Source organism: Alligator sinensis, unplaced genomic scaffold, assembly GCF_000455745.1.
Source record: "Alligator sinensis unplaced genomic scaffold, ASM45574v1 scaffold391_1, whole genome shotgun sequence".
Taxonomy (NCBI): Eukaryota; Metazoa; Chordata; order Crocodylia; family Alligatoridae; genus Alligator; species Alligator sinensis.
The window spans coordinates 3,828,517-3,856,024 of NW_005841889.1; the positions used below are offsets into that span (position 1 = coordinate 3,828,517).

The following is a 27,508-nucleotide window of genomic DNA, read 5'->3' on the forward strand; positions in this document are numbered from 1 at the left end:
AGGACCGAGCCCTGCGGGCCCCCACTGCCCACACCCTTCCAGGTCGAAGCCGACCCATCCACCACGACTCTCTGGGTGTGACCCTCCAACCAATTCGCCATCCACCGGACTGTGTAGTCATCCAAGTCACAGCCTCTTAACTTGTTCACCAATATGGGGTGGGATACCGTATCGAAGGCCTTCCTGAAGTCTAAGTATACGACATCCACCCCTCCTCCTGTGTCCAGGCGTTTTGTAACCTGGTCATAAAAAGAGACTAGATTGGTCAGGCACAATCTGCCTGCCACGAACCCGTGCTGGTTTCCCCTCAGCATAATTTGTCCTGCCGGGCTCTCGCATATGTGAGCCTTGATAATTTTTTCAAAGACTTTGCCAAGGATGGAGGTGAGACTGACTGGCCTATAGTTGCCCGGGTCCTCCTTCCTCCCCTTCTTGAAAATGGGGACCACATTGGCCCTTTTCCAGTCCTCCGGGACTTGGCCCGTGCGCCACGAGCGTTCAAATATTTCCGCCAGTGGCTCTGCAATGATGTCGGCCATTGCTGCTTGGGATGGGTCACACCACCAAAGTCCCATGTACAAAGCCATAGATTGCTGACCCCTGCTCTATACAATTGGTACTATTTCCTGTAACTTTATTGCAGTAAGAATGTTTTATTCCTTGATCAGGCAACCTATATTGCATTATGAATTTACAGTAAATTTGAATGGCTACTATACTTGCTGAGTAAGTGTTTTAATCTAAAATGTGTTAAATGTGTTTAGTTTGATCTATGTATAGGACTCTGAGGCCAGTGGGGATTTTTGAGTCTGACTTGGTTTGTTTTAGCTTTCTCCAAGATTTAAAGTGTCTGTTTGATTTTTATTAAAAATAATCTTCTCAGACAGCTGGATATTTTGGTATGCATGTTTTATTTAGATGCATCTTACATCCAGACTCTGGAACAGGGTTTAAATTGAGAGTGCCTTTTTACTAGTAGTATGCCATACAAGTGACATTTCTGTTATAACCATGCCATCCTAGCTGGGAAGAGAGGTTCAGTTAGCTGACTGTTTAATATGTTTTTTTGCTCTCTTGTAGCAGCAGTCCATGGCACAGCAAGCCTCCCTGCAGCAGGTTCTAGCCAGCCAGCCAGTTTGTCCATTGCAGCCTGCAGCCCATTTGTTACCCCAGTATCAAACCCAGAATTCTCAGGTGGCAGCTAACAGTATACAACTAAAACCCCTACAGATTTCTACTGTGCCACAGGTTCCTCAAGTCCCACCCACCCAGGTAAAGTACTTTTGAGATATCACTGGAGAGTTATCATTTAGAGGCATGCCTCCTTCAAGTAGAGCTTTCTGGTCACTGATTAATGTAACCTGCATCAGTTTTCACCCATTTCCTAAGAATGTGCATCAGTTAAATTATACTTCAACATTATGTAGCTTTTAAATGTTACCTATATTTTTTTCATGATATTTTTTTCTTAGTGAATCAGAAATATTCTGTGAAATAATCCTAAATCTTGCCTGCTTGACTTGATTAATGTTAGTTATTAAAATTACAATAACTGTAGTTCTGCATTTTTTTTCCTTCATGGTGGACCCTCTTTCTCATCCCAGTCTTAAGAACATGAACATTAGCCCACTCTAATGTTCTTAAGCTCCACTCTTATGTTCTTAAGCTCCTACCTTCACTTTCTTTTCCACCACCCATCCATCTCCTTTCCTAATTCTCTGCCTCTCTCCGTTACCAGTAGCAGAGATGAACCTTTACTAAAGTGGTGACATTCTTATTCAAGCCATTCAGTGTGTTGGCTAACAATGGGTCTTAAGTTGTGAAGCAGCTTAAACAAAAAGGAAAAGCAAGTTGCTTCTGTGATGTATGCATATTTTGGCATCTTACCAAAACAGGCTAAAGGAAGCAGTGAGCAAAATTCTCAATATTTGCTTCTAATACATTTTAAAATGGCAAATGAAATCCTTTCATTTCCAAAAGGCAGATATCTGCCTCTGAAATTAGACTCTGACTGTACAAGCACTTGTGCATATTGTAATTAATCTGTTTTTGGTAGGGAAACTAATCACTCTCATAAGCTTCTTTTTGCAGGATGGGACCATAGTATGCAATGTCCCTGGTGGTGCATGCCAGAGGCCTGAAGGCATGTTACGTTAGCTTAGTTTGTGAGAAATGTTAAATTACAGGCTGGCAAAACAGGGTAGTTATAGTTTGCTATGTTACTGGGAGTTTGTGTATCTAAGAATTGTTTTTACAGCTTTTTCTGTACTGCACGTTTGCAATATGAGCTTTAAAACGGTTAATTTTGCATATAATATGGTTACATTTTAAAACATCTTTATAGTCTGATTTTTGTTTGTTTCAGAATAAAAGTAATGATTCTGGTGTTTGTAGGTTGCTCTGGCTGCTAAATGGTCTCAGATATAGTTGTGAACTTCTAGGTTTTAAAGTGGCCAGATCTTGAAAATTCTCCTTTTTTTATCCAACAATGTAAATTGTTTTTATGGATGTTTGTAAACCTCAAAGATTGGACAGAAGTGACTAAGAAACTGACATAAGTATCATGGGTGTAGGTTGTAGCAGTGTTGGTCTAAGGACGTGGGCAGACGAGGTTTTTTTGGGTGACTCATATCTTTTATTATCATTTTAGTTGCAATTTAAGTTGGTCTAATAAAAGATATCAGTGTCACCCAAAGAGCCTTGTTTACATAAGTATCATGGCACACATGATTTACGTACTTATATGGCAAATGAACGTACTTTGTACCATCAATGAAAACATTTGCAATTTATGTGATATTATATTTTTTTCAGATTCCTCAGTTTCCTGTCATTCCTGCAATTACTCCTCTGGCAGGACTTGACAACCTTCCTCCAAACCTCTCTGATTTACCTGCTGCAAGTGTGCCCCCTATTCCTGCTCCTTCTCAATATTTTACTCCAGCTGTGATTTTACCAAGCCTTCCCATGAACCCTGCTCTGCCTCTGGCACCAAACTCCCCTGCCCTACCCATGCAGGCAGTCAACCTTCCTCATACTACTGTGGCTTCTTTGGTCTTGCCTTGCCAAACAATAGTGCCAAATATGTCGGCTGCTCCAATACCATTACTTGCTGTGGCTCCACCGGGAGTGTCAGCTTTGCCAACACATCATGCAATATCCCAGCTCTCCCAGATGTACCAGACTACCTTCCAGCAGATAATTCAGAATGAAGCTCCCTCTCCCCATCACACTCAGAGCACGCAAGCAGTTTCGCAGCAGCTGCCTCCACTTCCTCAGTCACTTCAGCCAAGCATAATTCATCTTTCAGAACAGACTATGTCTGCATCTGGGGCTGGTAACCAGGTAATCCATTTGACATTGGACTATCAGTACTCAAATGTAGGATGGTTATTGAAAGCAGCAGTTCTTGTAAATTGTTCCATTGTAAATATACCCATGGCCTTTTTGTTACTCGCATTTAAGATGTTTTACTCAGATTTATTGTATTGGCCAGGAGATGCAGTATGAAATAACTAGTGGTCAGACTAGGGTTAATCAGGTGAATCTGTTGCTCATCTTGAGATGGTATGGAATGAATTTCACAGGTTTTATGAAAGTATGGTAGTCTACTAGACTCTGAGAAGGAAGGAATAGAAACACTTGAACTCTTTTTCTTTCTCCCCCTCTCTCAGCTAGAAGGAAAAAAATGGTCATGTGTAGAGGATGGACATCATTGTACAGTTACATAACAGAGAATATAAAACTGCTATTTTAATATTCATACTATAGTACATGCATGGTGTCTATAGGTGTAGGTTACTTCTACATACGTATGTGGGATTATGGATGTACTGTGCCATTTTGCTGATATGGGACTGTTCACGGATAAATGTTGTTGTGGTGGCTTTTTTTCTTTTTAAATTAAAATAACTATTTGACGAATACTTTTCAGAAAGCTGCTCAAAGGATGTTTACCAATAAAAAGTAGCTGCTGGTCTAACCCCCTCCCAGTCCCTTAGAACAAATGAAGCATAAAATAGGACTTCTAATATTAGCACTACTTACCTTCTAAGTAGGTTCAGAACTTGGTAATGAGTCTGCACATAATAATACTACTGTCATCTTCAGTGTGATGACAATGTGAAATGCTGCGTGACCCAAGCAGAAGAAAGTACTAAATCTGTTAAGAATTGCTTGCTTTCTAAAACAAAGGTTGGACGAGCCTGTATTCTTTTACATCTCTGTTTACTGTAGCGTCTGGATTAAAATTCATAACATTCCATTTCCACCTACCATGTAGAACAGTAGCTCCAGTATTCCAAATTTTATCTACACTTCTGTCTTCAGCCATATGTATGGTGCAGAAATATTGTTTGTGAAGAATTATAGCTTATTTGGGGCCTGATAGGTTTTCGCCTGAACTAAGCAATGGTAATATTTCCATTGCTTTAAAGAGCTGAATCGGGCCCACTCTGTATGGCAAATATCATGATAATGATATACTGATATTCCTAAACAAGTGTTGACACAGTTGCAATTTGCTAACAGGATTCTTCCACAGATACTAAAATATTTCATTAGGATGAATAATTGCTAATCCAAATGAAATAAAAGAAGTTGCCCAGTGTACAGAATATTCAGAACATATTGTTTAGTCTTTAACGCCCTTTTAGAGAGAGTTTATTTCCATGAATAAAGGCATTCCAGTTCAGTAACTGTTTTTCCTGATACTGATGGGTAATGCTTGCTTATTCTGTGTCTCCTATGTAAAATACACAATCTGAAAATTATTATTTTTTCTGGGAATAGTTTACTGGGTGCTTTTAAAGTGATTAATACTGAAAGAAGAAAAATACCGGTATTACATTCCCTCCTTCAGCACTGAGCAAACTGCTGTCCAGAGAGTTTTTTCATGTTAGGCTCTTCTGTAACCCCATTTCATAATATAAAGCATGCTGTGCCTTTATTTCTACCTACATTAAAACTTTTATAGTAATAATTCAGACTAAAAAGCCTTATTGTGGATACAATATATGTAGTAATGATGACGGTGTGTGTCAGTATGTTATATGTACATAAAACCTCTAGATGCAATAATAAATTTTAAAAACAACCATAAAAATCAATAATACAGCACATCAGTAGTAGTACTTAAGCACCCTCCATTCCGTACTTTCCTTTGCTTCTCTCCCACATTCCCACACCTCTTCAGGAAAAGCGTGAAAAAAATAAGTAGGTTTTGAAATATGCCTTGGATATCAAAGTCTGAGCCTTTTTGAGAACAAATTCCCTTGATGTCCTTTATGTGGAGAATGACTTGTCCTTAAATGTACAAACTAAAGGACTGTTAGTTTGGACAACAGTATGAGGAACGATGTGGTCTCTAAGATAATCAGAAGCCACATATAGGTCCTGATACCACAAGTTACTTCAACATCCAAATAAAAGTCACACAAGGAAGAAATCCACTGAGATAAGCATAACAACTCATGTACAAAGTTAATCAAAGTGTTTGCGGCATTGTGGTCATAGAGCTAAATAGCAGTACTTTCATTTTAATCCTGAAACTAAATCCAAGTCAGTGCCATCTATGGAAAACTTACCAAATATGTTCATTGTGCAAGATATAAACAAGCATCTTGAATAAAGCCTGAAATGAATAGCCAAGTACATTGTTCATGCTGCTATGAGGTTTTTTTTCCTCCACCTGTATACTTAGGCTTGATGAAATAGAGTAGATTTCCCAAGAAATGGCATACAACCAGTGTTGAATTTCTAAGAAAGATCCAACTTTGTTTTGCATAATTTAATTCCTATAGATTAAGAAAATATAAAACTTAAGCAGGTAATAATCTGATGTCATCTTTGCTACACCTTGGTACAATGGTGTTCAACCTCTCGTCTGTGGAACCATGTCATCCAGTCTGTGGGCTCCCCACAGATCTGGAAATGTGATGGTGGGAGAGCAATAGCAGTATTAATTGCTCCCAGAACCATAGCGATTAATGCTGTCAGTGTTCCCCTGATATCAAACTTCTGGACCCAGAGGGAGCCTCATGGTTTACATGACATGGTCCTGTACACTAGACCATGCTAGCTTGTGGTAGTGCTGCGACTGAATCTGGTGTCTGGGGTTGGGCTGGTGTACTGGGTTGTACTGATACACTGGATTGCACCAGTGGACCAACCCTGTGTCCTGACCGCGTGCCAGATCTGGCCCATAGACAAACCCTGCACATCTGGCCTGCATGGCTAGCTAGGTTGATCACCGCTGCCTTAGTAAACTTTGTAAGATATGCCCTCTGTTTTACTTTTCTGTTTAAACTCTTTGTGGCTCCCCCTTTCCACTTCCAACAAATAAAAACCATTCAAGCATGTTCTCACTGCACAGTTTTATAAATGGGTTTTCATTAATAAGCATGGCCTTTGCACTTTGACTTGAATGAGTCAAACACCATAAAGAGAGGTTTTCTTACTAGGTCTTTATTGTATTACAACAGATTATTGGACAACCTCAGTATGCTTTGGAAACTGGAGCCCAGGTGCCTATAATGCCAGTACAGCCTTCGAAAATTATATCACCACCTTTGCAGTCACAGCCTGAAATATTGCCTTCCTGCCTTGGGCAAGATCTTTCACAGCTTCGTGGCAGTCTTGCTACACCTAGTGCAACAGTGCCCATAGATCAGTGTCTGCCTCTTCAGCCTTCGGGTCTTCTGCAACTTCAGCCAGAGCTTTCCCAGCCTATGAGAAAGCAGGTCTCAGCTCCATGTTCAGCTATCCAGTCGATTACAGAGTCATCTCAAGAGGTAGAACCATTTTTTCCCCCCTTAAATAACTACCAGTCTTGCCATTAACCTCCTTTATGGTTATAAATTGATCTCAAAGAAGAGTTTATCCAAACTTGCTGTGTAGAGCTGCTTAGCTTAGATTTTGAGACAATGGTTCATTCAATAATAAATCAAATTTTTCTTAACTCCTGTTGTAAACAAAACAATGTTATAATTGATTACCTAGGAAGTGTTTCCTTTAAGTTAGTCATTGGAATAACAAACACTAGGGGAAATCAGCTAGCAAATATCTCTTCACCTTTATTTTTACAAAGATAGAATAGAAATCACTATGGAAATGTCATACTCAGGTTATATCCAGCAGAGTTCTATTCAGTGTTTTGTCCAGTCCTGTCTTAAATGTCACAAGTAATGTTGCTTCCAGTATTTGGCTTGGAACAACTGTTCTATAATCTAGCATTTTTCTCGTCTGAAAGTTCTTCATGATGCATATTCTGAATCTTTTTCCCATCTCATTACTCTCTAATGTAGTGTCCGTCTGTATTACCCTGAATTCCACTCCATTTTCAATGTTCTAAATTTTTCAAATACTGAGAGGTGTTATCATGTCCCTTTGTAATCATGTAAGCAAGCTGTAATGTGCAGTCTTAAGTGTTTCTGTATAACAGAATTACTTTGTCCTGCCTACTCATCGGTATTTCAGTTTTTCTTTGCATGCTGCCAGTTGTTTGACTCTGACTTGTGGAAAAGGTTTTATAGATGAATATTGCCTTCCCATTCATCCTCATATGCAAGCAATTTTATGTTGGCCTTTTGGCTCTCATATCTGATTGCAAACCTGCATCTAACTTGCTATCCACTTCTAACCTGAAATCCCCTTCAACACTATTGCTTTCCAGGGTTCTTCCTTCAATGGAGTATCTCTTCTTCAGAAGCAATAGCTTTCATCTTATCAGACTTATAGCCCCTATTTTGTATGTCTGTATTCAGTGATATTTGTAGCTTCTTCCCAATCTGGTACAGATAATGTCTTCTTCCAGATCATCAATGAAGATGCTGAGTAAAACTGGATTTAAAGCCAAGCTTTGAAACACCCCATAGGACTCTACTTCCTTTTTGGAATTTTTTTCTCTTCACCAAAAAGGCTTTGAGGTGCATGCATGTCATGCTATGTAGGCTGGGGGTATATCCCGCAGCCCAATGTTTTACATGAGTTTTGTAGCTCAAATATAGGTAGTGCATGGAACTTTGCCTGCAAAAACCCCAGTTATACCTAACACCTGTTCTTTCCATCCTTATATAGTGTTTTTCCTTCTGCCCATTTTGATTCCTGTTCCCCATGTGCCAAAGAGCTGGTACAGACAGGGTTACTAAACCTGCGGTCTCAGGCAGAAGGTTCCTTGAAAAAAGAGTATATTGTGTTACTGCAGTGCAGCATGTTGTGGAGTACAGTTTGCTGTACGCTGACTGAAATGCAGCCTGCTAGCTACTACCCACTGAAACATCAGGAGTCCCTGGGAACCTATATTTCCATCCACATAAAACAATTCTAAATAAATTTTCCCCATTTTGATGCTTACTTTTATAGTATCAATTCACTGAAGATCCCTTGGTCCTCCCTGCCCCAAGTGATATAGATGAGCGGTTTGGTGGGAAAGGTTTGCATTGGCAATAGTGTACCTAGGGGCAGGGGTGCAATAGATGCAGCTGCCCCATGTGCTGACACAGCAGGGGGAGAGTGCAAAAAAAAGGTGGCGGCTGCTGGCCGCCATATGTTCACAATCACAAACAGGAAGTCGCCGCTTCCACTTTGCCCTGGCCATATCCCAACACTACTGGTTCTTGGGATTTGCTACTTTAATACCCATTTGAGGACCATAATAGGGCCCAGATTTACTTGAACTTTGCCCACCCTTTACAAACACTTGATTAAATAGCCTGTCCAAAACCAAACCTCCCATATCACATACTTGCATCGCTGCATACAGGGCAGTTTTGTTGGGCTTAGTTGATCATTCTTATCCATTTATTCTACAAATCTTCAGCTAAGTTTGAAACAACTCTTGTCTGATATTAGCAAATGTAGATCCATGTAGCTGTCAAATTGATTGACTCCTGTTGTAAATGGGTTGATCTCAGCCACTGCTAAGTACTTTTGCTAATATTTTTCTTAGGTGTGACATTCTCCAGTGGGTTTCATGCCATACATACTATAATTCAAAACAATTCATTTCATTTCCACTTTGCCATAATGCTTCCAGCTATCTTTCTATTTTGTTTGAGTACATGTGACAGTGCCCATATTCAAGGTAATTTTGAATTGATCAAGCAAGTAAGATTTTTGTAAGACACTTGATCCAAGTGCCTTAATAAAAATCTAGATGTTATATATATGTTCTTATTCATTAATTTTGTGACTCAGTTGATGGTGCAGTGCAGTTTGGAATGACCTCTTAGTCAGAGAAATAACCAACATGAATCTGTTAACATCTGAAGGCTAACTAGTTTCAGCTGTGCTGTGCAAACTGTGTTTTTCATTAGTCAGCAATTGTGATGAACTCGCCTGTTTTGCTGTTGCTATCACCAGTTATCTCCACTGGTTGGAGTGCCAGGGCAGACAGGTCCAGTAGCTGTTGGCACTTCAAGCATCATCTTGCCTAGCTGTCAGAACAGGTCTGTACTCAAAGGTGGATAGAACTCAGATGTTTATATGAGCACTACTAGTGGTGGAAGTAAATCACTGACAACAGCAGTTGGAGACGCTTTCTTTTTGAAAATGTTTTCTTTGTAGAGAAGGTGAAAGGTGTTAGGAGGCCTAGTATGGAAATGTTGCTTTTCTCCTTTATTCCAAATTAATAATGCATCTTTCAATAATAAAAATATAATTAAAATACTAAACATTAAATATAATAGGATGTGTTTTACTATAGAATGAAGTGGAAAGTAATACAAAGAGGGCAAATTTTGGGTCTGTGTTTAAAAAATATCAGGTAGGTAATGACATGAATTTGAAATGTACTAAAGTTACTCTCTCACTATGAGATATTCATTAACGGCTTATTAATGTAGGACCTACTGTGCTTTCTGCTCTTCTGCTATAGGGCAAGCAGTGGGCGAATGAACTAATTAGCAAACTGTTCCAAGAGTGGATGTATGTGTATTGATATTTGTGTGCAAACAAAAGCTATGTTGGCTTGTGCTCCAAAATAAATGCTGGGGATAAAAGCAACATTAAGTAGAAAAAAGACAATTTAGAGACTTGCCAAGTTCAGAGAATGAGTTACTCAGTAATATGTTGTTAAAATATTATTTTTGGAAAATGTCTCTTGAAATGCTCTCTCAGAAAACTTTCTTAATAATGTTCTGTTTCTTCAGATGCAAACATAATGTATTCCATTTTCATAGATTTTATCCTTAAATTTTCTCTTCTTATATTTTAGGATGCAGTGCAGGATAAACAGCAAACACTATCCCAGAGCTGTGAAAGGTATATTTAAAATCACTCCATGTGAGCATGTTTTATTTCAGGAGGCTTTTTCTTCCTGTTTAGGACTGTGGTATGGGTGGGTTAGGAGAGCCAGGCTATACAAAATGGGTAGAATGGAAGAACTAGGGGCTAGGTACTGGAAAACTAAAATGGAGGGAAGTGACAAGTTTCATATGTTCTTTTGGTTGGTCTATTTTGTCAGGTCTTTAGAGGAAGACTATCCTAAACTTGCTCTACACCCAGTTCTCTCTTTTTTGGTTTTTTTGTTGTTGTTGTTGTTGTTACCTGTGTAACTCTTCTACCAGAATAGTTAGTTGTAAAATCCTTAGCATAGATAGTGTTATATGGGCATAAAGGTGTTTTATACCTGTATGGCTTAAACAATATCAAGCACCTCCATACTGACAAACATCATCCACCCACAGGTGTGTGCTGTACTGCTTAATGACACTGGTAAATTTTGTATTGGTTAATGTGTAGTAGATGTGGCCAGCTGCTTTTAGAATGCTGAGCATGGTGAAACCCCAGCGTAGGTTGGAGGCCTGAGGCATGAACATAACATAACAGGTGGTCAGTAAGAAGTGTACCACCTATGTATCTTCTTGCATACAGCATTCCCTGGTATAAGAGATGCAACCCCTCTTCCCCCCGCTTCTGCCTTTCAAAAAGTTTTCCATGTAGTAAGTAACAGACTAGCAGCCAACTGCCAAGCCTACCCATTGTTTTGCTCTCCGGATCACATGGAGTTACTTTTACTTTCACCAGGCAGAAGCTTAACTTTCAAAAATTACTGTTACAATACTTCCTCACTTGTAAAGCATGCCCTGATTTCCAGCAGCTGGTTTTTGGGGAAGAGGACCAATATCTGTGAGAAAATATGGAATTATAATTTTCTTTAGCCCTCTTTTTGGGTTTGTAAGCTGCAAGTTTATACGTCTGAAATTTGTCTGTGACTTCCTCTCTATTTTTTTTCCAGCTGAAAAATATATGTATACCTTCTAGGTCAGGTGAAGCATAATCTGCATATTAAGAATAGAATATTTTCTTCTGTCCCCACTTCTGCTTCACCAAAGAAGCCAAGCTGACAAAGTAGATGGTCTCGGAGCCTTAAAGTAATACCTACCTTGTGAGGAATTTGAAAAATCTCAAGTCCTGGGGAAAAGGAAAAGGAGACGATTTACCCTTACCTTCTTGTCAGAAATATAGGGTGTGTGTAGATGAAACAGGTGCCCTAAATTGAAGTGGTGGGTTTTTAAAAACACTGCTTCAATTTAGGGCTCTTTAAACCCCCATGTTGTGCACACACCTGACTTACCTGCCTCTCCAGCAGTGTGTAGGGGAGGGCGAGCTGCTGGTGGGGGGGCAGGGGCTGGTGCTTTCCTGTGCAGCTGCCCCCTCCCCTGGTGCCACCCACCTGCAGGCACCTGGCTTGGGCAGTCCCAGGAGCTACCGTGGCCACAGAAGGAAGCACCAGGCCCCTGCACAGCTCGTGCAGGTAGGCAGGCTCAGTGGGGGGAGAGATCAGGCTCACTGCTTTTTTTTTTTCTTTCCCTCTCTTGGGTGGAGCCTGCCTTCCTCGGCTACTGCCAGGCTGCCTGCCTGCAGGGCTTCCTGCGGAGCCCCTGAGATGCACAGAGCCCTGTGCTTTGCTCCATGGCTGGTAGGGCAGCAAACTAAAGCTTTGAGGAGGAGTTTTAGTTTGCTGTGCCCCAAGTCATTTAAGGTGCATTACACTGCTGAATTTGCAAAAGCATTTAGCCCACTTTAAAGTGTCGTGCACACATGCCCATCATTTCATCTACACACGGCCATAGAGTGCTTAACTCTTTCAGTCACTAGCCTATAGAGGGAGGGGAGGTGTGACACTTTTCTGATCACATCCATTTTTTCATGAAATATAATATTCTATGAAATTTCAAAACAGAATATACACTTTAAAGTTTACAGTCACTTTCCAGCCTTTAATTCCTTAGTGTGATTAAATGAGGCAAAATGAGTTCACTCAAGCTTAGTGAATATGCTACTGTATAGTCTTCTGTAAGAAAGGATGCAAACCATTTAGTGGTGAATGTCTTGAATAATTATTTAGCTATTTTGCTGTGTTATATGAAATTTACCTTCTTAGCTGTAGTAACATTAAGAGCAACCTATGTCAGAACACACCCCATAAGAATATCCTGAGACTTCTCTTCTCAGGATGCACATCACTCAAATTAGCATGCGTTGTGTGGCCCCTTCATAAAGTGGAAAATAAGTACCTTGCAGTAAAATGGCCTGCAGAAATTGTATATTGCAGAGTATGTCATCAAGGCAGTAGGCAGCTAACCATGCACAGAGCAATTACTGTATTTTTCCCAGTGATTAAAAGACTGATTATTTCAGTATACCTTACATGCCAGTAAGATTAAATATCATCTCTTGCATCTAAAAATAAAAGGAATCACTAACTTATTGTTAGTAGCTGGACCACTAGTCAGCTCGGCTGATTTGCATTCATGACACCCCTTTTGCCTATTTGAACACCATACAGCCCAAGTATCTTGGTGAATGCTGCTAATAGTGTCACTCTCTTGTGTATGATGCTATCTCTGCCTCTGATGGATACAAGGTGACAGTCTCTTGTGGATGTTCTAGATGGATTTTTTTCCCCCAGGGAGTATAGCACCTGGTGGATGGTCTGAAAATAGAAGTTTGGAAAATGGAGATCCTTGCAGTTCAAAAGACAGCTTTAAGGATTCCTGAAGAAAAAGGGCATGCCATTTATGCATGAATATAATGACTTATTTCTGAGTGGCTGTTTTTCACTACATTAAAGATAGCAACCTCAGTAGTAAATAAGGTCCCTCTTCATCGTTATAACCAAGGCAAAGGCCAAACCAAAAGTATGAGTACTGTAATTCTATTACAGGGACATAGATGCTGTTTTCATGTACAAAAGAGGCATGCTATTTTTTTGTAGTCATGGTATTTCTTTCTCTTCTCTTTCCACATCCCCATCTTCTGTGGGTTTTTTCTCTTCCTTTTTTTAAAGCTACATGGTTCCTGACATTGCTTCAGGTAGAGAGATGAGCGATAGCTTTGAAGGAGTGACTGGAAGTGGAAAACTAGAAGGAAAACCTTCAAAGAAGCATAAGAAATCTACACGTGCTCGTTCACGCCAGGAAAAGTCCAGCAAACCCAAACTGACCATTCTCAATGCGAGTACAACATATTTGTTTTAAACTGAAGCTCTGTTTTTGTTATGCCAGGAATAATTCTAATGTTACTCTTTTTTTTTTTTTATATAGGTTTGCAACACAGGGGATAAGATGGTAGAATGTCAGCTTGAAACACACAATCATAAAATGGTGACTTTTAAGTTTGATTTAGATGGTGATGCACCAGAAGAAATTGCTACTTACATGGTATGGACTTATTTGTGCTGAAGTTTTTATAAGTTTCTTAAAATGTTGAGTTGTCCAGATTTGTTAATACTGCAAAAAAATACATCGGATATAAAATTGAGGTTCCCAAGTGAGCTACTCCAGTGTTAGAACTGGGGGCCAAATTAAGGTTACACCCATTTTAATTCTGGCATTTCTTAAATTCTAAGAGCTTGACTTCACAACTTTATATGTCCCATTTTGATTCTAATTTCATAAGTTTTCAAAAAGCAATCTGCAAAAAAAAATATATATATATATCCATCACATAGCATCATAATGATGCTTACATGTATCATCAGTGGACTTGAATTATTTAGTTCCACCAGACAACCCTGCCTTTTGAGCTGACATTAACTGACAGGATGACAAAGTACTGATGCTGTGGGGATTGGCATTGGAACACATTTGCAGGTGTTTTGCACATATTTGCACATGGCAAAGGAATATGAAACTCAGAAATTTGGGGTTTCTTTCCAGGTTCTGGAATAGTGAGCTCAAGTGAGCACTGATTTTTCTTCCCCAACTGATGTGCAACACATCCCCTTTATCCTGTCTTTGTTCTAGCCATGTTTTCCCCACTTCTTATTCCTTGTCCCTGTTCCATTCTCACTCAGCCCATCCTGGTCCCTATTTTTCCACCTTCCCAACTGGGCATATAAAGAACAGTCTTGGTCTCCTTATTTAGCAAGTATTAATCTCAGCACTCCAATTACCCCACCATCCATCCATTTGTCTGTCCATGTTTCCTGTTCCTACTAGCTCCCTGGCCAAATCTCCCTCCCACACTCCTTGCACAGTGTCAGTAGCATCCCAGTTGCTTGTCCCATCTCTTTGCCAAGCCAGTTCTAACTCTCGCATTGTATCTAAAATGCCTTGTCAAATATGTCTTCTCTCTCTGCCTCCTTTCTGCCATGATAAAAAGATACTTGATATGAAATTGCACCCCAAATAGGTAGCCTGGTGACATTAAGCATCAGAAAACAGTGTGCTGCCAATTCTGATTTAAAAGGTGAAAGGTAAAGAGCAATTGTAACCGTTGTGGACGCTGTTGGCAGGTAAGAAACCAGAAATATAATTTAACTAATTCACAGATGTATTAACACATCTGGGAGTTGTCTAGCAATAACTTGTCTGCTGCAAATCGTTTTTTAATCTTTTCTATCTGGAAGAATGCTGTCATCACCAGCATCCAAAACTGTTGCCTTGGTCCCAGCACCCTTTGTAGGATCACACCAGATTCTCATCACATAAAGGTACCAGCCCTGTTCCCTGCCTTCTGCAAGCAATGCCTTCTATCCTACTCTGAGTCCTGGTTTATCAGGCGTTCAGTGATATTGAACACTTGTCTATACTAGGTGCTTGCCAGTTTGTGACTAAATGAATTTTACGGCTTAAACTACTCACCAGGTCTCTGAGGAAGGCAAAAAACTCATTCCCCTTCCCAGATCAGTCTACCAGGGAAAAAAAAAAATCCCTTTTCAGTCCTATAAAGATATCTAGTATGAAGCCTACATAAAAGCCAACCCCTCCTTTCCTCCCACCCCCACCAAAAAAAAAAAAAAAGCAACAAAAACCTAAGTTTACCCTAATGTGAAAGTGGGGAATGAGGAGGAACTTCTCTTCTTGGCACAGGATAGTACCTCAGGTAGGAAGGAGGGCGTACAATATGGAAACCAAATACAAGTCACAAAGTCCCTGCCTGTGGGGATGGAATGAGGGGGCAGAAGAGGAGGGTACAGACCTTCTTTCCTGCTGATTCAGCCGCAACCCTTCCACTTCCATGCTGAGGACCAGGGAAGCATTGTTTTTGTAATGCCACTGATGATGTGATATGATCTAATACTATTTTGGATTGTAGGCACAATGGACTTAATTTTTCACAGGGATTGTGAGCTGTCATGATTCTAGATGAAATCAGTGGAAGCTGTGGGGCTCAAGCATCCTAACAGTGAGGCTCTGTGTTTAATAGCTAAGGAGTTTGAGGTTTTTGTCTGTTTCAGCAAAGGGTTTATTTTGGGATGAGAAGCTAAAAGTCTTTGAATCAAGGCTTCTAGACTTATAGAACTGCTCATTTTTTTGTGGTGGGATGAATTCTTGTTGAGCAGAAACCAGATAAGAATGTCCTCTTTTTGCATTCTAGTTACCATGATAAATGGTGAATGGTGTTTATGTCAACAGGTATAAACTTCCAGTTAGCTGAGATCATAGACAGAATATTAACAAATACATTGTCATTACAGCATTTATCTTTAATGTGTTCTTACAGGTAGAGAATGAATTCATTTTGCAGACTGAAAAAGAAACATTCATTGAACAGATGAAAGATATCATTGATAAAGCAGAAGATATGCTTAGTGAAGATACAGAAGGAGAACGAAGTTCTGATCAGGGAACAAGTCCCCAGCAGGATGCTGACAGATTGGAAATGGATGAGGTGTAAACAATGTTCCTTAAAGTTGTTGAATCCAGTTTTTTTTTAACATCTAATTACAGTCTTTTGAATGAGGTTTATACACTTTTTTCTGTAAAAGGGGTCTTAGTTGAAAAAGATCATTTTGCTTTTATTTGGTTAACATCTGTAACACAATGTATCCTTAGAAAAATGTTCCTGCATTAATCCATGTCTATGACCAGTTTATTCATTCTTTTTTTAATAGGAAAAACGGCAGTATCAAGTGAAGACACCTGTGTATCAACAGAATGGTAAAAGTGCCTTTAAGTACAAATTTAATCTTGAACTGTTAAGACAGTGACTTATATAATATCAGACAGTCCAGAAGTTTAATAATCTCAAGAAAACATGCACCATTTGCAGGTGACTGGGAATGTGCCTAGAAAATGTAGGTGTTAATAGAAGCCATGGTTTCCATCAACAGCCTTTAAATTCCAAACTGTTAGGTGAAACCAATATATGGGTATCCAGGAAAGGTGTGAATTTCACTGATTAACCAATGGTGCCTGCCCCCGCCCCCCCGCCCCAATAGGAGTGATTGAGAAGGAATGCAACGGAAAGCCATGTCCTTCTGCATACATATCTATTTCATCACTTTCACAGAAACAAAATGTCAGCATTTGGCTTTCATTCACTCTGCTATCACAAATAGCCTCTACCAAAGGAAGCTTTATTCCAAACGCCATGTCACCATGTGTTGTGTGCCTTTCTGTTCTCTGAACTGAAGGTGTGGGGAGGGTTATACATGTCTGGGAGCTAATAGCATGGTTTTGGCAAGTGCGGGAAAATGGTGTGCCTCCTAAATGTAGGTTTTGTGCTTGGCCGCTCTTAAATATTGAATATTTTCTAGTCAGTTTTAAAATATCACTTTTGGATGTCAATTTGTAAACAGTTAACAACATTTCGTTTGGGGGGGCAGGGGTTGTGTATAAAATGAGGGTAAAATGCTGAGTCCAACAGAATCCATTATTTTTGATCTTCATTACTCTGGTAGAAACCCAATTTTTCCCTTAAAACATAGGGGATTGAGTAGCTTTTGACATGCAGTTTAGATAGGTGAAAGTGAATGAACTTTGTAGCTTCTACACACCAATGTTTATCCTTTATTTTTCTCTTCATGACTAGTTTTACACACTGGGAAAAGATGGTTTATTATATGTCCGGTTGTGGAAAATCCCACTGCTGAAGTACCAGAGTTCTCTCCACCAGTTCCTCAGAGCACACAACAGCCTGAAGGTCCAGGTAATTATGAATTTTTAAAGCTTCTGTTTCTCCAGGGTATGCAGTATTTCAGTCTGCCTTGTTTTCCCGAAGACTGTTGTTTCCTCTCTCCTGCTTTTACTGTTGTTATTTTATATTAGCTGGAATATTGGTAGGAAGAGGGTGAAGTATATCTTCTATTAATGTTACTCTACATGCTGGCCAGTAAAGGATGTCAAAGTTGCAAGCAGTGGTTGGTACTTCTTTGACTTCCTTGCACCCCAGGCTGCTGTGATCCACCAGTCTTGTTTTGTGGTAATTGGATGCATTAATTTCAAAATGGAAATACTGTGGCTTGATTTTTCAGTCGTTAACCAAGGCTTGTGTTCTACTTGATAATTGGGTCAGATAAATGACTGCAATACATTTCTTCTAAAATCTGTAAATAAATCAGTGAAATATAGTAAATCTGCAAAAAATGTTGTTTCTCTAAGGTTTGATCTTCATCACCATCACTATCTCGGAAAGCTACAGCCAGGGGAGCTAGGAAAGGGGGAGGGGGGAAGCACTGCAGGGTATGTCTGCTTGGCTGAGGACTACATTTACCTCTCTTGTTCAACTACAAAACAACTTTGTATTTTGGGTAGGAATGAAAAGTTACTAACGGATCCTTTGGGGTTAAGAACTTTGCACCAAGATGTGCATATTTATACAATTCAAATTTTAAGCACTTTGTTTTAAAAGCAAAAAGTTTATCTGAATTCCCTAATGTATAATTTGCAGTTTAAGGAGCCTTATAGGACATGTAACTTGTTGTTAATCTCACTTTAAGACTGCTGAAATGTAGTTTATAAACTGTCTATTATTACTGTTAATGGTCCATGAAGTACAAAACAGTTTCCATTTAAAATGCATCTAGATATCCATTACATCCTGTTGAAAGGACTTTTTGTAGGCTTATGTATTTTTCTTGAACATAAACCAAAATATAAGCATTCTTATACTATACAGAAAAGTCCCAGTATTTAAACTCTGGTTAAGACTAAGTTGAAGTTCTAGTCATAGATGTTTTCAGAGGACTCATCCTTTTGCAAAACTGTTTTTGTTTAGTCTGCAGCTTCAGTTTATTATTAGAATATTGGATTAATTGTCATTTTGATAGAAAATGTTGAGTGATTTAGCTGCTGTAATTAAGCCTAAGAGTGTTTTGTAGTAACTCTATACAGCACAATTACAATATTGTCTATAGAAGGGTAAATTGCTGGTTTTACTTCCTTACAGATGCAGAACAGGCTGACGATCACCCAGTGAACTCTACAGTGACAGATAAACCAAGTATCTTAGCTTATCAGCAGCTTTCTCATCGAACAAGTTTGTGCGACAGTCCCAGTGCAACACCTGTTTCTTTGGCACAAGTTCCTACTGCAGTGTCTTCAGCAGCTTTACAGACCCAGGCAGAAATTTCAGCCGCGACATTACCAGGGACTGTGCCATATATGCTAGAGCAGGTTGCTGCTAATACAGGTCAACAAGAATATCCTTCACTACAGCCAATGATACCCAGTCAGCCCAATACTCCTGCCCATACTGCAGCTTCACTAGAAGAGCCTGCTGACATTCAGCTTGTTCCATTATCCTCCCAACAAACACTACAGCTGAAAGATGAAGACACTTGTATTCCTGATGTGGAGATTTCATGTTGCACTGTTGGGCCACCCAAATCGTCTCAGACAGCCCCTGCCCAGGCGGCAGAACTCTTTCCACTTCCTGTTATCTCTGATGTGGGAATTTTAGAAAGTCAGCCTGTACCACAAATCCCCCATTTGTCAGAGGCCAGTCAGCCCAGTGTGGTGCAGCATTCCTTTGTGAGCCAGATGCTCCCAGTAGCTATTGTTTCTGATTCTCTAAGTCTGACAGGATCTCAGCTTCAGAGTCCAACCCAAGTCTCAGGAGCTATGTCCCAGCAACATGTAATGCTGACACAATCCCAGCCAGTCGCCTGCACTGGGGTTGGCATCAACTTGCTACAGCAGCCCTGTACAGTAGAGTCGGATGGAGAGGGGCCACCCAGGGTTGATTTTGTTGACAACACAATAAAAAGTCTGGATGAGAAATTACGTAATTTACTTTACCAAGAGTATGTTCCAACTTCTGCATCAGCAGGGACACCAGACAGTTCTGTACCGTTAGAACAAGCTGACAGTGAGTTCGTTAACCTACCACCTTTTATTGAAGACCAAATTCCCACTCTCATACTGGATTTAAGAGAACCGGGTTATAATGTTTCAGACACCTGCCAGCAAGTTAATACTGCTAAAGACCAATTCGTGTCAGTTGTCCCTGCTGAAATGCCACTGTACCCTGTATTGGCTAGTTGTACAACTGTACCCTGTATACCCATAAATCCAGCAGATACAGAAACTTCAGCCATACTAAGAAGTGCTGCAGACCAAGTCAAAGAGACAATGGTAGGCTATACAAATAGTTCTGTGTATGAGCACTTCTAAACCATTTGTTGTCATAGCATGTTACTTTTTTGTTTGTACTGTACTTTCTGTTTAGTGATTTCCTTCAGGAAATATTTCTTTTATTGTTAAGATTGTCAGATGTATTTTGGCTCTTATGTTGCTAGCCATTAATTTATGAAAGCTAAATTTTGCTTTTTGTGGGTTCAGAAATTGGTGTAAGCTCTTGATTCAGTGTCTTTCATTTCAGTCCTGTTTCTGTAGGAGGCAGGCTGAAAAATGTGATACTTTTTGGTAGTTAAACAATCTATAATAATAACAGGCTTATTCTGTCTGTCCAGAGTACGTTGGTTGTCTCAGCAGCCAATCGCAATGCTTACTGAAACAATCAGAGTGCAGCTGTGGGAGATGCAGGCAGGCTCTGGGCGGTGGCGGGGTGGCGGGACGGGGAGAGAGGGGGGATAGATCAGGTCCCTTGCTTCTCCTGACTTCCACCCCTCCTCCCCCCAGCAGAGCCTGTCCATGTAACCTGCCACTGGGTCATGCAGACCCTGAGCTGCAGGGGGGCCTGGTGCTTCCCCCTGTGGTAGTGGTGTACCCCCAGGGCTGCTTGGGTTGGGTGGTAGCTGTGCGGGCGCAGCCCCAGGTTGCAGACAGCACCCGTTTGATCCAACAGTGCACAGGGTGCAGGAAACCCAGGCATGCTGAGGGGAGCTCCGGCTTGGCGGGTTTCCAGTGCCCTGTATACCATCCCTGACAACTGGGACCTCCCAGGAATGGGCTGGCTGCTGCAGGAGGGCAGCTGGGTGTGCTGGCAGCCAGACAAGGCAGTAAGGATGGTGCACGGGGCACTGGAAGCCCACCAAGCCCAAGCTTCCCTAAGCATGCCTGGGCTTCCAGCACCCTGTGCACCATCCCGCCACCTTCTCCTGGTAGGGCCTTTGTACACCTGCAGAATATTGCTGTAATTTGTTACATAGCAAACTAAACTACATGGCATGTGTTTTAGTTTGCTACGTAAAGAAGTCATTTACATCAAAATAGGCTGCCGAACATGTACACTGTTACGAAATTTAATCGTAACGTGCCTCTGAACGCATACATTGGTATGCAATTAAATAATTAAAAAGGGCAGTTAAACCACTAAAAGGGGCAATTTAATCATGTGTACAAGGGCCCTCTCATTCTGTGACTGAACAAGTCTCAAGGTCAGACTTTAGACAAAATATGTATTGATATTCCTAAGCCTGTGTTTACACATGGACAGTTTTGTGTAGCCTTTTCAGGGGTGAGAAGTTGTGATTCTATTAAAGTATTCAGCTAAAGGATAACTAAAAATCCTGTATTTAAAGAAATATTTTTGCAGGAAAAATTTAATCGCAAATGTTTTGTGGGTTTTAGCTAACGTTAAGTATATTTATAGACACCATAACTGATTCTTTCTGAACATTGTGAGCCTTTCAGAGGGAATGGGGGTGGAGGGTGTCTCTTCTTCCCTGCTCTCAGATACTGTTCTTTCTGAATATTGTTCATATATTCATTCATTCATTCATTCATTCATTTAGAATTCATCTGTCCTCCATTCCTTTTTTATGCCTCATTTGTGTCAAAGGTTGAGAATAGCAGTGTAGTTGTGAAAGTGTGTCAGAGATAGGTGAACTGGAACTGAGCAGCTATCTGTTACTTACCCAGAAGCAGGTTGTACGCTATGCATGTAACTGCCTAGTACTCATTATCATGCTGCTAGCAGTTATAGAAGTCTTTATTTGCCTTTTGTTATGTCTCTACTAATTCTGTAATATCTAGCAGACTGTACAGGTCCAAAACATGGTATATGTTTGTTGCCTTAAAATAGGAATAGGAACTGGGAACTGAAAGAAAAAAAAGCCATACACTTACCTAAATTCATTGTAAACAATCCTCAGTAACTATAGAAACAGTCTGCACTAATTTTTTTTGGACTTCACTGAGGCTCATTACCTTGTTTCTCAGAGCACCTTAAGCCTAGAAAATTGATAAGGCTCTTTTAAAAGCTGGGAAACTTGACTGCTTTTGGCTATAGGCAGACACAACTTTTAACTATTTTAATAGGAAAGAGAGGGCATGACTGCTTGGAAGTAGGCACTGGTGGTTAAAATCAGGCCTGTGTGAAGTGGCAAGTATTCGATTGAGATTCAGCGAATTCAGAAGGACAGTGACTTGATTTGGTGATTTGAGTCACTGTCCTGATTCAATTCAGCCAATTTCGGATTCCGATTCAAAGAGTCGCCGCAGATTCAGGTTCAGGCATAGACTAAATAGGCAGGAGTCCTGCACTCCAGGCTGCAGCTGGGGCTAGCGGGCCAGAGCACAGCCCTGGCTCCTCCCACCCCACGGAGCTCAGCCCGCCAGCGTGCAGCCTGTCCCAGCCTGCCCCGTGCAGATCCAGGGGCAGCCGCCTGCTCCCATGCCCTCCAGGACTGGCTGTGCACAGTGATGGGAGCCCCCCTCCCCAAGTCCCACGGCCCCCCAGCCCCAGTTGGGAGGCTTGTCCCACCAATCCCTCCCTCACTGTGGGGGCGTTGATCTGTCCCTCCCCCCATGCTCTTCCCTTCCCCCTCTGCCCACCACAGCAGACTTACCAGCTGGAGGCAGCTGTGTCCAGCGTGGTCAAGAACTGTTGCCTGTTTGTTTTATGGCTGAATCGGCACCGAATCTCTCTGAATAGATTTGGAAGCTTCTGATTTTGGTTCAGACCTTTTAATGAGTCTCCCAATTTGATTTGGGTTCAGAAATTTGGCGCTGAATCTCCTCCCAATCGAATCAGTTACCGAAGCTTTGTACAGCCTTAGTTAAAATGTCACTGTTATATCTGCATGTGCTTCCATTGTAAGGAATACGAGCTTGGATACTTCTGTAGGAACTTCACCGCTGTTTTTCAAAATGGTGGCATTGGGCCAAGTATCTCTTTTATTTTAATTTAAATAAATCTTAATTTATTTTAATTAATTTAGTCTTAATTTAAAGAAATCTTAATTAAACCTGCTGTGAGCGCTTAGCTTAAAACACTGCAGGTAGTGCTAGATACTCTTTAGCTTAGCTTGTCCTAGTCTCTGTTTGTAATCTTGTCTTGGCCCCTGAATTCAGCAGAGAAGACCATGTCATCACTTTACTGGGAAACCTATAAGGAAAGCTTAGATGCCACAAGGAACTGATCATCCAGTGGATGGTTTGTATCATTAATGACTTTCCCAACTAGGATCACTGTGCTAGTCACAGTTCAGTCTTCCAGATGTGAAAAGGTCATAAATGCTATAGGAACATTACAAATTCCACATACTTCTTGCTAGATGAGGGTTGTTTACCCTGGTGGTAAAGTAGGATTCTAGAACTAGTCAAACTGAAAGCTGCCCACATGTCTCTTCAATTGAATAAATGATACAAAGTATGAAGGGGGGGGAAGAAAATGGTACCAGAAAAGAGAGGTGTATTAATGAGTTTCTAAATCACTTTACACCTCTTTCTCTGGTGGGAATATTACAGTATTCTCTATGAAAGGAATTGTACAGTATTAGCAATGCATCCCATTAGACTGTTTGCCAAAGAATAAAGCAAATTCACAAAATATTTGTATTGTAATAAGCTGTACATTTTCAAAGAAATATGTATATTGAGGTAGGATTTGTTAAAAAAAGAGTAATTTTTAAACATGTTTTTAATATATCAATTCAAGATGAATTTGCTAATCTTCCATTTTAATTTATTCTTTGGTCTTGCCCACAAAACTTTTTCCTTCTTGTTCATCCTCCCGGAAAAAAGAGAAGGTGGAGAGCCTGAAGAAGAAGATGGGAGGTGAACTTCACTAGCAGATTTCACATACTTATTTTTGTGAAGCAACCTTAGGCTAGAATACACTTTAAATATAGGGGTGGGGGAAGCAAGAAGAGCATATTTTGACTTCCCTGGTGTGTGTGAATGTGTGTGAAAATTAACTTTACTTTTATATGTTGTTTCCTTTTACTTGAAGCTGGAAAGATCTGAAACGACCAGCATTGGTGTCAGTTCCTCAGAAGTAAGAGGTGGGTCTCCAAGCAGAAAAGGTAATTACCACTCGCATCTATTTCAGATTGGTAACTTTAAAGTCACTTCTGTACTATTCTGTGGGCTTGTTCGCTCACTTTGGAAAGCTTTTAAAATAGGACCAACATAATGGGTCCTTGGACGACCAGACTTAGTCCTGTAGGTACTACCATAAAACACATACTGAAACTGGCTTTGCTGCCATTTTTATTAGACTTGCCAAGTAGGATACAACTGTTTCTGAGACCTTAAGTTCAGAGGCATGTATATGAGATGCTGTACTTCTTTCTGTATTGTTAGGAGGCTTTGCAGTTCAAGGGCTGAGCACAAAACCATCCAGATCTCTTATTGCACTGAATGGAGTTCATAAATGTTCCAGGATTTTGAATGAGCTATGCAAGGAAGGGTTGGTCTGCCAGGAAAACACCAGGGGACTGTCAGGTAGAACAGAGCATACCTGTCTTAAGCCTTTTACAGACTCTGTTTTACTTCTCACAATTGTATTGCTTGAGCCAGATTATAAGTGGGTTAGAATGAGCAACTGATCTGTTTTATTTGTCCAGTAAGTCATCATCTGTTTTAAGGATGATCTTTTTTTTTTTTTTTTTTATTACAACTCCAAATTTCCTGCTGCTGTTGGTACATTAGGATAACGTGCATTTCTTCTTCTAGTATGTGTCAGTGTGGATCCTTCAGTAAAAGTTCATGCATCTCATGTATGTGAGACCAGAGGGCTTTTCTTAATAGCCACATCTGTCTGGTCCACACGTGTGCCCTGTGCTCCTCTATGGGTGCATAAAAGACAGGATGCTTGCCATCTGTCCTTGCTTCTCTCTTACCACAGGGAAGAGGCAGAACTGAACCTACTCAGTGTCTGACCCAGTAAATTCCTACTGAAACTTTCTACACATTCAGCTTCTCAAGCCCTCTGGCCGCGTGACTGCTAGTATCTGTATTGGCCTGTTTGGATTTAGTGCTGACAATTAAACACATGCCCCACACACCACACCTGAAAAATGTTTAACATGACTAACATGAAACCTCTGGGTCCTGTATGCCCTTTGTATCCTGTGGTGGGCCATGCAGATATATTTTCTGTTGAGGGAAGTTGCAAATACCTAGTCTGAAATGCACAGTGCCCTTCAGTTCAAACTCGGTCTCTGTTGTCACACCTCTGAGTTCAATGTGAAGTTGGCACCTCTGGAGGAGATAGTCATTGGTGTCAAAATACCAGTGCAAACCTCAGTTTTCAATGCACCGTATGGGAGTACTGCACTTGGAGGAAGTTTGTTCCTTCTCCATCATTTATACTGTCTCTCTCTGAGCAAACAGCCCCTTCCCCTCTGTCAGGGATGATCATTACAGGACTAAGCTGCTAATGCCATGTTATCAGGAATGGAGTGTCTGACAGCACCTAAACAAGCCAGCTGTGTTCGTGTGGTAAGCTACTATGCCCTTTTGAGGGTACTGAGGTTCACTGTCCCATGAGAAGCAGGTTTCTAGAGCACACGAGGAACAGAAAAGAAATCTCTCCCCATCATCAGCATCTCAGGCTTGACCACCTACACCAGAATACCAGGAAGAGCAGATCCAGAAGCAAAGCAACAACAGCACCCTGTCTGTTACCACCAAGAAAACTCATCTGCATTGTCCAATGGAAATGGAGATCCTTGGTACCACCACTGGTGCAACATGAACTGCAGATACAGATGCTGGTCACAGGAGAGAAATTTCATGAGCAATTTGATATCTTTGTCAGCTTCTGCTCTAGCCAAGATCAATTTTACTATAAATAATGGACAGCTCAACTCAGCTTGAAGCATTGTGGGAAGTGTCAGCTACAATAATGATTATATTGTTGCTAAAACAAACACCCACTGCAAAATGGGTAGAAAAGCAGTATGAGATCCTTCCAATATTTTAGCTTCATGCCAACTGCAAAGGAAAAATTGAAGTAGAGTAAGACAAGGAACCCCAAAAACTTAAAGTATTTGGATGAAAGTTGTACATCTCTGCACCCTTATGGCTGGAGTTGATTTAATTGCCAAACTTAATGGTCAGGTATGCTTTTTAACTGAGGATGTGGTTATACCTTCACTCACATGACAGCAGGGAGGAGTTCAAGGACATAGTTAAGGATGGACAGCAGTTAGTCAGTAATGATCTGTGACCATTGTGGTGACAGTGTGTAGAGCATTGTGGCTTTGGCACTGTGCTGCCTGAGAGAGATACAGGCCATGATTTGAGGCTTTGTTGTTTGGTGCCACAGGACCACTTAGTGAACTTAGTCAGGGCTGTGCAAAAGTCTAACCCTGATGCTCCTTGGGCATTTGTACTTTGGCTGTATACCACAAACTGACTTTCAGCAACCCCAGTTCAGATAGCAGATGCTGTCCTACCACCCAAGGCAATCCAAGTGCCATATCAAAAATCATCAAGGTACAGCTGTGGATGCCAGCCTTCTTCCTCTTCTTTCCTCCCCACCCACCTGTGCACCTCTCTCCTATGATGCCTCAGTACATTCGATGGAATTCTCAGGAGCCATATCAGATCCAGTCCAGAGAGTGAGAAGTAGTTTAGCTTCATTGCACCAGGTAAAGAGCCTCATGGCATTGGACAGAGTTTATAGTCATTGACTACCCATTCCAGTTCCGTGTGTAACTCCCTGCCATCTTTCCCTGTTTTTCTTTCTTACAAGAACCTGTTGTGAGCAAAAGTTGCTTCCTTAATTCACTTGTGTTATTGGGGTAGTTCCATCAAAGTTTTGTAATATTTTTCCCATTCTGAAGGAGAGAGAAAGTTTTGTCTTATCCTAGACCTGTGACATATTTACTGAGTTTCCACATCATGTGTTAGCATAATAATGCTAATCTACATCATTCTTTCACTCCAGGCATTTGACTCTTAGTAATGGTTCTTAGCATGCACATGGCCTACAACAAGTACATAAAACTGACAGTGATATCAAGCATTACAGATTACAGGGTTCTGCCTGTCAGACTGTCATCTGGCAGTAATGACTGCATATTTAAGGACTCAGGATCTATATTCCCCCCCCCCCACCTAACTTACTAGGAGACAACAACAGCCAGGATTTGTAAACTAAGAGAAATAATCTTTCACAGCAGAATCTGCAGGAGCTTTGATTGACTCAGAGTTGGTGAAAATATGCCTGCCAGAGGACAGATTCTAGTCTCTTGCATGTCTCAATATTTAGGCTATGTACTGAAATATGTGTATGGGACTTCATTTCAGGCCCTTGGAGCCATGGTTAAGATCTGTATTCTGCTCATCCAAGCTTCATCACATGAGCAAGAATATCAAGAGAGCCACAGTCTCATGTCAAATCCCACCCCCAAAAAAAACACTCGATAGCTAGAATTGTTGATGTCTGAACAAGTATTGTTCTCTATTCTGCCACCTCCTAAAGGTGAGGTATATCCTAGATGCAAAGGGACAGGCAGGGCAGTGTACCTGAATCATCTGAGGATACCAGGAATATGGCTTTAAAATGACCTAAAACTTCATGAGACTATCCTGGAGTTAAGGCCATGAGGCTGGCCCGTATAATGTTTCATGTTTGTTCCAAAACTTCACAGTGCAAATTTGTTGGACAATGCAAGCAAAGAGTTGTTCAGTCATCCTTT

General features: G+C 40.7%; 1 protein-coding gene across 1 annotated transcript in view; it reads left to right on the top strand.

Moving 5' to 3' along the window:
- Nucleotides 1-27,508, top strand: part of WNK2 (WNK lysine deficient protein kinase 2) — a 203,770-nt gene that overhangs the window by 132,396 nt on the left and 43,866 nt on the right. The window contains exons 10-21 of the mRNA XM_025197119.1: nucleotides 1,081-1,272; nucleotides 2,815-3,345; nucleotides 6,483-6,791; nucleotides 10,214-10,260; nucleotides 13,292-13,457; nucleotides 13,548-13,664; nucleotides 14,855-14,938; nucleotides 15,952-16,119; nucleotides 16,343-16,388; nucleotides 17,263-17,379; nucleotides 18,619-19,805; nucleotides 23,809-23,881. Of these exons, the coding sequence (XP_025052904.1) occupies nucleotides 1,081-1,272; nucleotides 2,815-3,345; nucleotides 6,483-6,791; nucleotides 10,214-10,260; nucleotides 13,292-13,457; nucleotides 13,548-13,664; nucleotides 14,855-14,938; nucleotides 15,952-16,119; nucleotides 16,343-16,388; nucleotides 17,263-17,379; nucleotides 18,619-19,805; nucleotides 23,809-23,881 (3,037 nt within the window). The remainder of the gene's footprint in view (nucleotides 1-1,080; nucleotides 1,273-2,814; nucleotides 3,346-6,482; nucleotides 6,792-10,213; nucleotides 10,261-13,291; nucleotides 13,458-13,547; nucleotides 13,665-14,854; nucleotides 14,939-15,951; nucleotides 16,120-16,342; nucleotides 16,389-17,262; nucleotides 17,380-18,618; nucleotides 19,806-23,808; nucleotides 23,882-27,508) is intronic.